At 42.1% G+C, this 16257-nt stretch overlaps 1 protein-coding gene across 2 annotated transcripts in view; it reads left to right on the top strand.

Moving 5' to 3' along the window:
- Positions 1 to 16257, top strand: part of DNAH8 (dynein axonemal heavy chain 8) — a 124857-nt gene that overhangs the window by 90402 nt on the left and 18198 nt on the right. For both annotated transcript variants that reach the window (XM_083434372.1, XM_083434373.1), the window contains 10 exons: positions 800 to 955; positions 1854 to 2009; positions 3265 to 3447; positions 3804 to 3909; positions 5990 to 6242; positions 7387 to 7577; positions 10280 to 10401; positions 12428 to 12546; positions 12703 to 12905; positions 14435 to 14508. In XM_083434372.1, the coding sequence (XP_083290498.1) occupies positions 800 to 955; positions 1854 to 2009; positions 3265 to 3447; positions 3804 to 3909; positions 5990 to 6242; positions 7387 to 7577; positions 10280 to 10401; positions 12428 to 12546; positions 12703 to 12905; positions 14435 to 14508 (1563 nt within the window). The remainder of the gene's footprint in view (positions 1 to 799; positions 956 to 1853; positions 2010 to 3264; positions 3448 to 3803; positions 3910 to 5989; positions 6243 to 7386; positions 7578 to 10279; positions 10402 to 12427; positions 12547 to 12702; positions 12906 to 14434; positions 14509 to 16257) is intronic.

Here is a 16257-nt window from a genome sequence, read left to right as displayed (position 1 = left end):
TCCACATCATGAATAATTCCATAATGCTTCTATCATATCCTCCCCCCCTTTATTCACTTCCCCGCCTTAAGTAAAAAGTAAAAAGCCTCAAATGTGCGTAGTTGGGTAGGTAATGTTCCAGAACTTCAGCAACTAGAACTCATTAGTCTTAGTGTTATTATATTATTCCTTTAGATAGGGCTGCCTGGCGGAATGTTGGCAACATTTTTTCCACAAATAAAATCTCACTTTTTGAAATATGGCGACCCTACTTTAGATTGTCCTTCATTTAGTTATATTTTAGGATATGGTAGGGTCCCTTGAGTGAAATTTCTTCGCCTACAAAGGAGGGATATTAATACAAATAAAGAAGTTGTTTCAGAGATGGAAGCAATAGGGGGCAGTGTTCAAAAGCTTCAGGAACCTGTAGCATTCAGCATTGCTTAACAGAATATTTTTGGAGTAGAAGTAAAGCTCAGTATAGACCATTATCATGATAAGTTGTTTTAAATTGTTTTTAATGTTGTAACTCGCCCTCGGACCTTATGGTGTAGGGCAGGAGATAAACCAACCAACCAACCTTATATACTTTGCTTATATGATGTGACCAATATGACTATAGCTGCATCACACAGTAGAACCATTTTTTTAAATTAATAAATTGTATCTACAATTCTGTACCCACTTACCTGGGAGGATGTCTCACTTGAACTCAAGGGAACTTACTTTTGAGTGCGCATGCACAAGATTGCAATACATCTCTGAACAACGTCAGTTCATTATTGGTTATAGAAGTGGTGACTTCTTTCTCGTTGCCCAGATTAGCGAATGGAACCTACAAGGCCTTCCAGGAGATGAGCTCTCAGTTCAAAATGGCATAATTGTCACTAAAGCGACAAGGTACCCACTCTTGATAGACCCGCAGACGCAAGGGAAAACATGGATTAAACAGAAAGAAAAGGAAAATGACTTACAAGTAAGTGTTGCAAAGTTTTAAAGGAAAGGGTGCTTTCCCCCCCATCCCTGGAAACATATTTTCAGTAATTATGAGTACTGTAGTGTTTAAATCTTTGCACAAATCCGGCATCCATAATATAAACTCTTGAACAGAGTATACTGCTCTGCACCCTTTCAGTTTATCAACTGAGGCACCCACACATTATTTGGTGGGTTTGCATGAGTTTGCTTTGAACTCTTATGCTAGCATCACTTTCAGATACATGTTTAGTGTCTTCTAGACATTCTCATTCATATCATATTTAAGCAGTGCTTTTTGGGGGGCTACTCAAGGGTACGCAGTACTGGCCCCTACCCCCCAAATGCTTAAAATGTGGCACTTAATGCAACAACTTCATGGTGAGTACCTGCACCTTTTTTTCATTTTATTTTTTTAAAAAGTGCTGTAGATAAGAAAGGCAATTGTATTCCTACCCTTCCAGGGCGCTCCCCCCTCCCCTTTTCACATATATTTCTCAGTTCTTTCAGTGGTTTGAAGTGTCTGAAGTGCAAGTCACTCAGCCAAAACCTCAGGAAAAGAAGCTGCTGCATTGAAATCCTATCTCAGTCATGGTTTTATAGGCTGAAATCTCTTTGCCTCAGTGGCCTGCATAAAAAACTCGTAAAATACTTTGCACACTGTGGGAGGTGCTTAACTTTCTGAGCATGTGGAATGAGGTCTGCTAGTACAATGGGACATCAAAGTCTCATTGATCATGTCTACTCAGATGTAAACCCCACAGAGTACAATGAGACAGGCTCAGGTAAGTAGGAATAGGGTTGCAGAGAGGTAAAGGTGTTCTAAGAATTAATACTGTAACAAGAAGGTGCCTTGCCAAGTATCTTTCTTGTAAGAATAAACTGTTTCCATTTCTAAGGTGACAACTCTGAATCATAAATATTTCCGCACACACCTAGAAGACGCCCTCTCTCTGGGGAGACCACTTTTAATTGAGGATATAAGTGAAGAATTAGATCCTGCACTTGATAATATATTAGAAAAGAACTTCATTAAATCAGGAACCTCTTTCAAGGTTAGTTACCTTTATAAAAGAGCTATGACTGTAATAAATTTTATTTAAAAGTGTGATAAATGTTTAATCGCATCTGTTCTGAGCAAGCAAATGAAATAAATCCTGTGGCCAAATAGGGGGAAACCCTCTTGATCATGTGACCAGTTTCTTCTCTAACTCAGAATCTTAGGGGTAGATTGGTCCGAGGTCTGCTTGACAAGCGGTTTTGTTGTGTTTTTGTCAGTCTTTGGGGGCAGAGTTCTTATTCTCTCCTCCATGCCACTCAAATTCTTAACAGGTAGCACCCCCCATAACACTTCATTAACACTGCATGAGATCAATGCATGGTACAAAGTATTAATCTAATAAATAAATAACTAAAACACACATTCCCACTACATCTTTGCACTTGTGAATGCCATCAAAATCAAGGGGGGCGAGTAAAACTGGGCAGTGGTCCCTGAAAGACAGCAAATGGCCTTCTCACTCTGCCTGCTTAACAATATTTTTGGGTGCATATATTCTCAGCTAAGGCTGAAGCATATTTTTTAAGAGTAGTCATGGAGTCCCTTCTCTTTCACCCTAATTAGTAGTTCAAATAGGGAGGGTCTTAGAAATGCTAGGCACCCCAAAATGAATCTTCTCAGTTATGGATCTTCTCAACTTTGCGCCCCCTCAGCTTGGCACCTTGTGTGAGGGAACCTCCCACACCACCCTAAATTCAGCACTGAGATGACTTGATTCATTTTTCTATAGTCGAGTGGCTTGATTTGGCCTGAACAAATCTATTTTGGTGCCTACCAGTTTTCTGATCACCAATGATAGGTACAAAATTGCAGCTGCAGCCAAGTTTCGTCTTCATACCAGAAGCTCCTTCCTCATCTCTGCCTCCCACTTTATGGGCACTGGAAGAGTTCAACCTGAAGATTATAAGAAGAAATTTAAAATGCACCATAAACAGTCATATTACCATTCTAATACCATTGTTTTTCTTGATTTGTGCAATTGCTGCAGGACTCTGTGATGATAAATTAGGGGTGGGGACCCACATTATGATTTAATGAAAAACTGAGGAAAAGGACAGAAACCAGATTTTACAGCTACATAGAATATTAATAATTATTTGTAGCACAGACACAGATTAAGCAAATTTAATTGTAAATGAACAATTGTGATGTTTAATATAAATTCAAGTGTGCACATCTTCCTGAATGAATAATTATATGTGCAGATTAGAATGCAATATCTGTTATTGTTATATTGAATTGTTGTTTAGGTGAAAGTTGGAGATAAGGAAGTAGATGTCATGAATACATTTAAACTTTATATCACTACAAAATTGCCTAATCCTGCCTTCACTCCTGAGATCAATGCCAAATCATCAGTAATAGATTTTACTGTTACAATGAAAGGGCTTGAAAATCAGTTATTGAAGAGAGTAATTCTTACAGAGAAACAGGTAACCAAGATAACCAAGAATGAACTCACGTACTAACAAAACAATGAAACTATAATGCTTTACTGATGCTTAATCTTCTAATTCTGAAATGCTGGTCTAGAACCCTCTAGCAAGTCATGGTGATTTGAGGTGGTGGTTGGAATGGATGGGGATGAATTTTGGAAAGAAGGAAACCTGGGGGAAGAAAAATCAACTGAACAAATTCCTTATCCTTAGTGTAAATATAATGATACAGCAGTCTCTTTTAAATTATAAAAAACATAAATGTGCAAGCGCTAACAGATTATGATCGGGGAAATTGCATCATAACGCAATGCTAAAAATGTTTAGACAGTTTGTCTTGATATTTAACAAAGGAACTGGAAGCAGAGAGAATTAAACTCATGGAAGATGTAACATACAATAAACGGAAGATGAAAGAACTTGAAGACAACCTGCTTTATAAATTAACTGCAACTAAAGGTATTCATTTCATATTTATTAAGGTTGGCATCGGTCTGCTTCCATTAAGGATAGGGACATACGTCTCTGGTTTACCATATTAAAAGATCTAATTCTACCTGTAAATGCAGTTGAAAGCTTGTACCTGGACTGCACTACTTCAGCCTGCAGATAGGGGGCATACTTGAATCCCTCATACAATAAATAAATAACCCCTGCATATAGGATGTTATGCACTGAGGAGAAAGGGTTTCTTGGCATCTCATTTCTATCTGCAGAGGTTTATTTGTTTATTTATTTGTACAGAGGAGCATCCAATCATTTGAGCCGCTACAGTCCAGTCCCGTCCAGAGAAATAGGTTTACTTCTGCAATGCTGTGTGCTCTTTGCGAGTACTACACCTAATTCATTAGACAAACCTCTCAGACATCCTTATGCATTCAAGTATGTCCTTCCTGGGACGCGGGTGGCGCTGTAGGTTAAACCACAGAGCCTAGGGCTTGCTGATTAGAAGGTCAGCGGTTCGAATCCCTTCGACGAGGTGAACTCCCGTTGTTCGGTCCCAGCTCCTGCCCACCTAGCAGTTCAAAAGCGCGAAGTGCAAGTAGATAAATAGGTACCACTCTGGTTGGAAGGTAAAGGGCATTTTCGTGTGTTGCTCTGATTCACCGGAAGTAGCTTAGTCATGCGGGCCACATGACCCACAAGCTGTCTGCGGACAAGCGCCAGCTCCCTCAGCCAGTAAAGGGAGATGAGCGCCGCAACCCCAGAGTCGGCCACGACTGGACCTTATGTGTGAGAGCCAGTGTGGTGTAGTGGTTAAGAGCAGTGGACTCGTAATCTGATGAACCGGGTTCGCGTCTCCGCTCCTCCACATGCAGCTGCTGGGTGACCTTGGGCTAGTCACACTTCTCTGAGGTCTCTCAGCCTCACTCACCTCACAGAGTGTTTGTTGTGGGGGAGGAAGGGAAAGGAGATTGCACTGGATGTGCAAGGTGAAAAGATAAACAACTACAGAGCAGAAGTTTCTGTCTGAAATGGATAGATCACACTCCTCTGATTGAGATGGAGCAGATTAGCGGTTGAGGTTCTTTGTGGCTAAAACAGAGGAGGCTATGGACTCTCTTTTCTCTTTTGGGAAAGGACCACCGTGACAGAGCATCTGCTTAGTGTGTAGAAGGTCAGTCTCCAGAATTTTCAGGCAGGGCTAGAAGAGTGTCTGAACCCGTCAGTGTGGACAGTGCTGGGCTTGATGGACCAATCGTCTGACTCAGTATAAGGCAGCTTCCAATGTTCCTTCTCCATGGAGGATGACCCAGCAGATGAGAAACACTTCCATTTAGTGTTCAAAGGCAGGGAAATTGGCAAGATCTCCCCCAGTCTATTTTCCTGCTACGGGGCATATGACAGAGAAGAGGCAGCAGCAGGGCCAGTGACAGAGAGGAGCATTGGGTGGGTGTTGTTGCCTGCAGCAGGCAACCATTTAAATCACCCCTAATTGGCTCCACATAGAATCCATCAATAGTGGGGGTATGTTGGAGACAGGGACAGTGAGCATTTTGAGGGAATTCAGGTGGTAGCTCACTGCAAGTAGCAGCAGCAGCAGCAGCTTCCCTGTGGTCCTCTCAGTGTCAGGATTTTTTTTTAAAGCAGCCCACCCATCATCAGCAATAATAGGCCCTGCTGAGGCTCCAGCCTTTGCCCAAAAAAGCCTTGTGATAATGCTGTTCATGCTAATTGTTTCTTACTAGTTTCCTCCACTTACATGCTGTCTCTCCACTGGAATAAAAAGAGACCCCACCCAGCTTTTAGGATGAAGTGTTCTTCCTTCATCATAATTAGTTGTTGGGCTTTCTACAGAAAGATACATAGCATGCTGTAGGAGAAGCAACCAGCATAATGCCTGGGCAACCCTTATTTGGCTCATTTAGAATGCAAAGAACCACTTTGCTTTAACTGCTTGGCCTGCATTCTTTGTGCTAATTAAATTATGTTTTTCTGATAGAGGAACTGGTTGATTTTATTTCCATATTGAGTTCTGAATTCTGTACAGGAAATTAAAACAGCACCGTTACCAAACATTTCCTCTGGTGCCCTTTAGGGTCTTTGGTGGATGACGAATCTTTAATTGGTGTTTTGAGGACAACTAAACAAACTGCTACAGAGGTATCTGAAAAGCTGGAAGTTGCAGGAGAAACAGAGAAAAAAATTAACACGGCACAAGAGGAATATCGTCCAGCTGCTACACGAGGAAGCATTCTTTATTTTCTCATCACAGAAATGAGCATGGTCAATACAATGTACCAAACCTCATTAGCTCAGTTCTTAAAACTATTTGATCAGTCCATGGCCAGGTAAGAATACCATGTTATTTCTGCAGATGCCTGTATCTTTTCCCAATCCATCCCCTCTGCTTCAGGCTTATTTTCACCCAATCTAGTTGGGACAAGTCCTGAATGACTTTGGGGTTGTTGCTCAGAGCAACATTTCATTTTGCTTAGCTGTACTGCTTTTTGCTGCTATTTAGATTATAAATGTTGCATGCCACCCCAATCTCCAAGCGCTGCAAGAATCCAGGGGTTTCAGGCACTTATCCTAGGTTCCTGTTTCCTTTTGAATGAGGTACAGTGGAGACTGAGGTGTTTTAAAGATGTATGGTTTTTTTTTACACAAACATACACACACAACCTGAGCCCATGGTGGAGGGGTTCACAGCATTAACACCCCCAAGAGGGCCTTATTTCTTCCATAGCTACAGCCTTGGATTCAAACAGAAATCAAACATTGCTCTGACACTCTCCAGCTTTCGGCTTTGCTTCTAGCTCACATCACTCAAAACTCTGTGCTCTCAGCTCTGCCATGAGTTGGAGGAAGGGGCCCTACCCATTTGCCATTTTCACAGAGCCTTTGTTCCCCATCACCTGCCCAGGAAGCTAGCTTGGCTATTCCAAGAATTAGAAGAGGGTCCGTGCATTCAGCCTAACCCCTCCCAAAACGCGTAACGTTGTATTTCTATTCTTAGGCCTTAATGTGATTTATTAGTAGATTGTTTAACCTTAGAATTGCATCCAGTGTAGTTGTCTTGTTCAGGCAAGTGCTTTTGACTGCTTAATGGATTTTCCTCTCCTCCCCTAGTGCTCCTGCCCATGTCTGTTCTAGGGATTCCTCCAACCCTTTGGGGCAATTGGGTATGTGTGCATGAGCAGAGGAGGCAGAGAGGATGTTACACTGAACAAGTGGAAGTCTTTGCACAAACACAAGCAGAAACAATTCATTGTATATATTTATTAATATGAGATGTTTGATCTATTAATATTTGAATCCCTCTTTTGTATATTAAATATTGTACCTTTTGTATATTACTTTTTCTTTTAGCGAATGTACTTGAAATGCTGCTATACTTTATTGTGTAAACTTTTGTGAAGTTGATGTGAGCCGCTTTGAGCTTATTGATGTGAATCTGTTTGCTTACTTTCTTGCTTTGCTTTTATGCCTTAGATCTGATAAATCCCCTATTCCACAGAAAAGGATCACAAATATTATTGAGTTTTTGACATATGAAACTTTCACATACTCTGTTAGAGGATTATATGAAAACCATAAATTTCTCTTTACGCTGCTTCTGACATTAAAAATTGATCTGCAGAGGGGTCAAATCAAGCCAAAGGAGTTCCAAGCACTAATTAAAGGTAATTACTAGTTCTGAATTATTTCTACCTTGTTACAAAAGCTTGTAATGGGATACATGTTTGCATATTATACTGAAAACAACTCTGTGTGGAACACTAAACAGAGTGGGCAACTGCCTAAAGCCATTGGAATGGGTAAACAGGGAATGGGTAAACACATTGGAATGGGTAAATTTAAGAATATAAGAGCCCCGCAGGATCAGTCCAGAGACCCATCTACTCCCATACTCTGTTCTCTCAATGGCCCCCCAGATGCCTATACAAAGCCCCCCAGGCTCCCTTTCTTTGGGGGGGCAGAAGTGCTCCCCTCCAGCTCCGCTGAGTGACAGTAGGAAGAGGGCAAATGCACACAGTTGGAGCATTGTTTTGTCTGGAACTTTCCACTCAGCATCCTGGAGCTATCACTCACTCACTGCCTGAAGCAAGCACTTCATTCACTTCTGATGCTTTGCTTTGTGCTGCTGTAAAAAGCTTTGCTTGGGTCAGTTACAGCATAGCTGTGACTTGTGAGCCCACACAGATCTCAGCAGCAGCACAGACCTTGCATACCCCACCCCACAATGCACATCAGAGGATTTGGGAGCTCATTGCCCCGGAATAACAGCCTTCTTGAGAATGCTCATTAGCCCTGCTGGTGACCTTGTGCACTTGTTGGTACCTTTACTGCCCTGCATATCCATCATCTACGTAAGCCATCCTTATGCATATCCACACTGATTATTAATTTTTTTATAACATCAATTTTATTCAAATACATTCATGCTGACAGAGCAGGCTTTTAAACCTTACTGAGGATGCAAGACTGCCTAAAGATTGATGTGCTAGTTAATTCTACTGTAGTAAATGGGCATTAATTTTGTGTAACCAGAAATAGGAACGCAGCCTAAAACATATGTGTCTCTTAGCTCATGGTATACAAGTTCATTTGTAGTTGTAAACAATTGTTTCCCGCTACAAGTTGTGGCAAGCCATGGTTTTGTGAAATGTCTCCCTCCTCTTTTGCCCTTTGTGAGGACGAGAAAGCTTCTAGTTTTAAACTAACTACAGTTCCTGGTAACTTCCAAACTTGGGGAACTGTGCTTTGTTTAGACTAGGGTTAGCCAACATGGTGCTTCCAGGTGTTTTTGGACTACAACACACACCAGCCACAGCTAGCATGGCTAGCAATGGATAATGCAAGTTGTAATCCAACATACAGAGGGCACCATTTTGGTTGTCCCTGATTAAGACCATGGCTTTGAATGGGAGCTACAGTTTCTGATGACTAAAATGTGGTCAGAGCATGCTTTGATTGATCACAAAGAAGGCCTGTCTGCTATTGTTCTTATAGGAACTCTTCAGAAGGACTTCTGGCCAATTAATCATGTAATGCACCAACTGTTTTTGAAACATAAAAGCTTTATATGAATTCTAAATATTAAAGAAGGCAATGCTGCTGATGGAGTATTGTCTGTGACACTGTACGAATTGGTCTTGGCTCTTATTTTGTATTAGTCATGGAAAAACCTCTCTAAAAGGAAGTTATTCACATAAAGGAAAGTGTATGTGTCATACAAAAATGTAAAATTACCCATAATACATTACCATCATAGATGTCATAGATGCAAGGAGAATGAATTAAAATGCTAATCAGGTATAAGGCTATGAAATAAGGGCAATTAAAAGTTTGTAGCAAACAATGAGGCTATAATAACTGCAAAAAACTGATTCTGTATTATTAATAACGAGGATAATGGCATATTTTAGGCATTCATCCTACATGCTTTTAGATATAATACAAAAAGCATTGGTTTTAGAGAAATAATGTTGTAATATTTTACCGGAAGGGCATTTTGAAACTCTTTCCAGGCAGGGTGATCCTGTGATCCTGGTGGTTGCTATATCAAGGTTAACGCTGACATAATAGCACACTCACAATCCTATGCTCAGTCAATAGCACAACAACACGTCAGCAGGTGAAAAAAATGAAACTACCTACATCACCAGATAATCCTTTAGCGTCCTTGTAAATGCTGCATTGCACACTGACAACACCTTCATATTATTCATGCTTAGAAGGTACCAATCCATGCATATTGATGTCTGAACAACCTCACGACATCACTCAGACTATTGTCCTCTCCCAGAAGTAAGTCCTACGAAGTTCTGTAGTTGTGCCATGATCCCAGTTGTGCCATGCAGTGTTTGTTAAACATATTTATTCAGAAGTCAATTCCATGGGGCTCAAAGGGGTTTACTCGCCAGTATATGTTCATGGGTTTTCAGTCATATCAAATGTAGACAAACATCCAGGAGAGCTGCATGGTGCCAACCAGGGCCAGACCAATACACTTTGTTACCTGAGGTGAACCACAAAAGGGTGCCCCCTCCCCACCCAGGAAGGAGTGAGTGAAGATCTACATAAAGAACAAGCAACGGAGAAAGATATACATTGGAATCTGCTGCCCCTGCGGATCCTTCTTCACCTTGCCTCATGGGTGGGCCAACCCTGGTAGTAACATACATTTCTCCAGAGAGCTTACACAACAGGTTTGTCTACAGAAACTCATGCAAAATGTACCTGTGGACTGTGTTTGCTTCCTCTGTTATTTGGTGGGATAGAGACTGCCATTTGTCTGATAGTCTAAAATTCAAATTTAATAATATTAAGCATAACATGTATGTACTCCGTAATAATAATGATGATGATTGTTTTTAACCAGGGGGTGCAGCACTGGACCTAAAAGCTTGTCCTCCCAAACCATTCCGGTGGATTCTTGATATGACATGGTTGAATCTGGTAGAACTGAGTAAACTACCGCAGTTTTCTGAAATTATGAACCAGGTGGGCTCACTTGTCTTCCTTTCTATTCCGTATATTGTTTCCCACAGTCATTGTATCCTTTTGCCTTAGAGAATTGAGACGTGGCCATTAATTTCAAACTTGCTTAGTTTTGCGCCTTAATGACGTGCTATCTTTCCCCCTCAAGAGAATAGCCTTGGCTCAGTGGCAGAGCATATGTGCTTAACGTGCACAAGGTCCCAGATTCTGACATCTCTGTGTTGGGCTGGGAATGCCCACTGCCTAAAACCTTGGAGTGTCACTGCCAGTCAGTTGTAGGCAATACTGACTTAGATGGACCAATGGTCTGAATTGGTACAAGGCAGTTTCCTGCACGCCTATATGTGGGCATATAAATAATCACAAATACTGACACATCCCAGCCCTCAAAAACATGTTCTACCTAACATGAGCGGAGCTTTCTGGGATGGTCTGCTAAGCCTCCTTCTCTAAGCAGCAGTCAGAGCTGCTCAGTAAGTCCTCACCTCCTATGTCAGGGGGCGGGAATATCTCAGGGCTCATCTTCTGCACTCCTCATTTATTTTTCCTCCCCCACCCCCTCCAATCCTGCAGCAGTGAAATGGGGACGGTGGGATTTGAAGCAAAGGTCCACCAATCTCTGAGTGCAGCTGGAAAACAGGCTGGGGGCACACAGCCACACCAAAGAGCCTTTCCTTGAGGGCAGGGGACTGGACAGGGCAGTCCCTGGGCTTCATTGCTTTAGTTGCACTTTGGTAGAAGCTCGTCCTGTGCACCTTCTCTCTATCACCATTTTTTCTGTTTTTCCTATTGGTGTTGCACCTGACTAGATGTGTGTTGCACCGCATGCAGTGGGGAGGTGAAGTGTGCTGCCGGGACAAGAGGCTATGCTGGGGCTGAGTTTTGGGGGCAAAGCAACTGGCAGTTCTGCGGGAGCCTTGTGGGCAGGTGGCTGGAAATGATGGCAGGAGGGCAAAAGACGGAACTGGCATGTGGCTGGGCCCCCACCTTGATTTACTACATTGTTGCAGGATAGTTAGGTCTGAGGATACAGGGGTTAACTAGAGGATCCCATTAGTTACTTTCCAGCCATGGTGGTGATGAGCATATTCTGCAGTTATACTAACTTTTCAGACTGTCTGCACCATTTTTATTAAGTAAGAACTGCACTGCTCCTTCAACAACAACAACAATTCTATGATGCAGCAGCAAAAAAGGCTAATGCTATTTTAGGCAGCATCAACAGAAGTATAGTGCTCTTTATCTTTATAAATGACTTGAATGAAGGTACCAAAGGGATGTTCAAGAAATTTGCAGATGACATCAAACTAACACAAGTATAGTTTCATGATCAAGGGAAGTGACTTTATGGGACTCTCAAGAGTCTCCTCTAGCACCATAATTCAAAAGCATCAATTCTTTGGTGATCAATTCTGCCTTAGGCACTCTTGGAGTACAGTGTCCAGTTCTGAGTGCCACAATTTAAGAAGGATATTGACAAGCTGGAACATGTGCAGAGGGAGCTGACCAAGATTATCAAGGGTCTTGAAACCAAGCCTTATTAGGAACAGTTGAAGGAGCTGAGTATATTTAGCATGGAAAAGAAGACAGAGAGGAGATATGATAGCCCTCTTCAAATATATGAAGGGCTGTCACATAGAAGATGCCGCAATCTTTTTTTCTCCTGCTCCAGAGAGTAGGCATGAACCAATGGCTTCAAGTTACAAGAAAGAAGAGTCTGGCTCAATATCAGGAAGAACTTTCTGACAGTAAGAGCTGTTAGACAGTGGAACAGACTTACTCAGAAAGTGGTTGACTCACCTTCCTTGGAGCTTTTAAACTAGCGATTGAATGGCCATCTGTCATGGATCCTGTAGCTGAGATTTCTGCATTGCAGGGGGCTGGACTAGATGGCCCCGAAAGTCCCTTCCAATTTTACAGTTCTATGATTCTATGAAATATGACTTTGACTGAAATGTAACTTTCTAAAATTGTCACAAGTGTACTTTAATGGGAAAACTATGTTTGTCTATTGCATTTGGTACATTAGATCTGTCGTAATGAGAAGGGGTGGAAGAATTGGTTTGACAAGGAGGCTCCAGAGGAAGAAACGATTCCCGATGGATACAGTGACTCTCTAGATACTTTTCGTAAACTTTTGCTTATCAGGTGAGGATCATGCAGTTTCAGCATCGCTTGTTTTGCTGGCATTCTTCTAAGAGTGCTGCGTGTTAATCGCTATGCTGCATTTCCCTTGGGAAAAAAAACGATACGTAAATGAAACTGACATTCAATTTGAGCCTCACCAAATATGTTCATTCCTAGGTCGTGGTGTCCAGATCGCACACTTTCTCAAGCCAGGAAGTACATTGCAGATTCTCTGAATGAAAAGTATACAGAGCCAGTCATTTTAAACTTAGAGAAAACTTGGGAGGAAAGTGACAAGCGAACCCCGCTCATCTGTTTTTTATCAATGGGATCTGATCCAACTATCCAGATTGATGCATTGGCCAGGAAACTTAAACTGGGTATAAATATAATATTTTATTCTTCAATATAAGAATTTGATATATTTTTTTAAAGGAAAAAACACTTTGGTAAATTTGGTTTTTGTAATAATTCACTGAATTTGCAGTGGGCCCTCTCATCAACAATCCTGAAAAAACTTCAGCAACTTTGTAATGAGGGTTGTATTCAATTGTTCAAGCAGGAGGTGTCCATTAATAAAAAGCCAATTGTTACACAAGGCAGGGCTAGAAAGGTCTTCAGATTTCAAGGCACTTGAGGCTACTGTTAGAGGAGCTTTCACTAATTCTGTAATAAATGGCTCTTTCTTGATCTAGGACAGGGTGGGTAACGTGCCACCAAGTTTCATGTGGTACTCAGCCTTATTTCATGTGATGGGAGGAGCTCAGAAGAAGAGGTGGAGGGCAGGACAGCAGGGGGGCGGTTGAAATGCGTAGAGAAATGGAAAGTGGGGCGGGAGAGAGAATATTGCCGTAAGCGGCCGGTTCAGGCCTCTTGGAACAGTGATCTGTCCTTCCTCTAGTTAGTAGCTCACTGGGTAGGAGGAAAGAGGGAGCAAGGGAGAGAAGGGGGTGGTAGAAAATGAGGAAAGGAGGCAACCCTGTCTGCCACAAGCTATGGTTTTACCCACTGTCAGCATTTAGCTCCTCAACAGATTACAGTTAAGGGAATGCAGCTCTTGACAGATAAAAAGTTTGCTGCCTTTCTGTTATTACAGCTTACGCAGGTGGACATTTGCTGCCATCACAACTATCACCAGTGCTAACTACCACAGAGGATAACTTCTTGAAAGAGTCAGAAATTACCTCTGGCTTTATTCCTTAAGGGTGGCGCTGTGATCTAAACCACTGAGCCTCTTGGGCTTGCCGATCAGAAGGTCGGAGGTTCAAATCCCCGCAACGGGGTGAGCTCCAGTTGCTCGGTCCCAGCTCCTGCCAACCTAGCAGTTTGAAAACACACCCAAAAGTTCAAATAGATAAATAGGTACTGGCAGGAAGGTAAACGGCATTTCCATGCGCTGCTCTGGTTTCGCCAGAAGCGGCTTAGTCATGCAGGCCACATGACCCAGAAAAACTGCCTGCGGACAAACACCGGCTCCCTCGGCCTGTAAAGCGAGATGAGCGCCACAACCCCTGAGTCGTCTGCAACTGGACTTAACTGTCAGGGGTCCCTTTACCTTTACCTTTATTCCTTAACTTAATTCTCATTGGCATCAAAAGACCTTCATGCATGCAGCAAAGTGATATACTAAATTAACTGAGTTAATTGGTTTGTAGCAAAGGGAAGGCAGCACAAACATGAATAATATAAAAGGCCAACATTCAGTGAAGTCTTACAAATATACAAGGCTGTATAGCTGCTAAATGAATACAATATGCATAGGATTCTTTAGTAAGTTAAAGCATAGAATTGAAAAGCCAAATTAGCAAAAGGGGGGGGGAGTGCTTCCACGCTTTTTGAAAACTTGCCTGCAACCAAGAGTACAAATTTATGTAATCTTATTATCATTCTACCATTTCACTTGTTGTAGAAAACAGAGCTATTTCTATGGGACAAGGACAAGAAGTTCATGCACGCAAGCTTATTCAGACATCAATGTCACAGGTATGTATACATACCTCATCCCTGACAGTAAGAGCTGAGTTTTTTTAAGATTCCACCCACCCCCTGACTCAGGTTTTGAACTTCCATTTAAAAAAATGTATAAAGAGGTGTGGCATATAGCTATTAATGATGAATGAACATGTGCTATTAAGGTAAGATGGGGAATATGCGGGAGAAATTATTTTGAGGAGATATGGAAGATATTTGTAGAATTTGTACTATTAAAATGGAAAGGCATCAAACAATTGCAAAAGGTGTTGAAATTTTGGGAGGTTGGATAGTTATAATGGAACAGTCTCAGGGGTGGAGTGCCCATTTTTATTTCTATTTATTTATTATTTATTTGTTTAAAATAAAAATAAAATAAAATGTGTTTAAATAAAATAAAATAAAATAATCGCATTTTAAAAAGTGAGGCTGCAATCTGATACTCACTTATCTAGGCATAATTTTATCCATCTTAATGGGGCTGATTTCTAAGTAAGAACAGAAAAGGAATCCTGCTGGATCATACCAAAGGGCTGACTAAGTGCAACATTCTGTTGAGTATCAAGGCCCCACCCCCACTTGATGAATAAAACACGTGGACACCAGTATTTTAGGTTAATGGGCTAACAAAGCCCACAACTTTATTGGTTACAGAATGTGAGTGGCATTGGCTTAGGCACTGGACCCAAACCAACTATATCTGACTCCTGCCTGTCATGCAGCTAGTCTCACAAGGGTTAACCACCAGTAGGGGGAGCCCTGTGGATGTACATCAATTCGGAGCTCCCCTCAGGGTCACCGGAAAGGTTGTGCCATGGCCCTAGCCTCCACCCGAGCTTCGGAGAGGAACTACGACCCCTAGATTCCTTTAACGGAATACCCTTAAAGGGGAGGGGCAGGTGATGGCCACAACCTCCCCTCCCATCAAACAAGCTTTTCCAATGCCTAACCACCAAACCTTACAATGTTGTGACGATTTGCTATGTGGTAGGCGAAAACCAAGTGGCTGGTACCAATCTGCCAAGTGGAAAAATTCCTGCCAGGCCCCTTCAGCAGGTGACCAACCGAAGTCCATAGCAAGGTCAAGGTGTCGAACGCAAGAAGAGAGGGTGGGAGGGCAGGAGATCTGCAGAAGCAGGAAGCTGAAGGGAGAAGTCCCGGCCGCCGCAGGGCCGCTTAAATGCAGCAAACCACACACCCCAACCAGCCGGATTGGTTGGCTGCGGGCATGATGCGGGCTGGGACTCCCCAATGACATGGGGGGCTCGTGTTGCCCCCCCCCCAGCACAGGAGAGTGGCTTTCTCACAGAGACCAACCAGATGCCTATGGAAAGCCCATAATCAGCAGTCCTTCATTCCTGTTTTGCAACAGCTGGAATTCAAGCACATACTGCCTCTCTACTGGAGTAAAGAGCCAGCCATCAAGACCATTATCCATATAAATATTCACTGTATGAAGTATTTTGTGCATCCTCAGACTTACAGCATTCAGTGTCAGAGGATGATCCTTGGTTCTTGTACTATGAAAGAGGGAGAAAAATGTCTCTCCATCCACCTTCTCCATACGATGGATAACTTTGTACACTGAATAGCTCCCACAGTCTAGCTGGCCTTCTACCTTAATACCTGTTAGCAGTGCTTTTTTTCTATACATAAAAACATGTTTAGAATTACTCTCATTTTCCTACTCATATTGAAATACTGCCCCTCAATGAGGCCAAACTTAGATTCACAAAATGTTTAGGGGTATGCCTACCACTG

This window comes from Podarcis tiliguerta (genome assembly GCF_965153285.1).
Source record: "Podarcis tiliguerta genome assembly, chromosome: 3".
NCBI lineage: Eukaryota > Metazoa > Chordata > Lepidosauria > Squamata > Lacertidae > Podarcis > Podarcis tiliguerta.
Note: the sequence above shows the minus strand (reverse complement) of the source record. Positions and strands in the feature narration are given on the sequence as shown.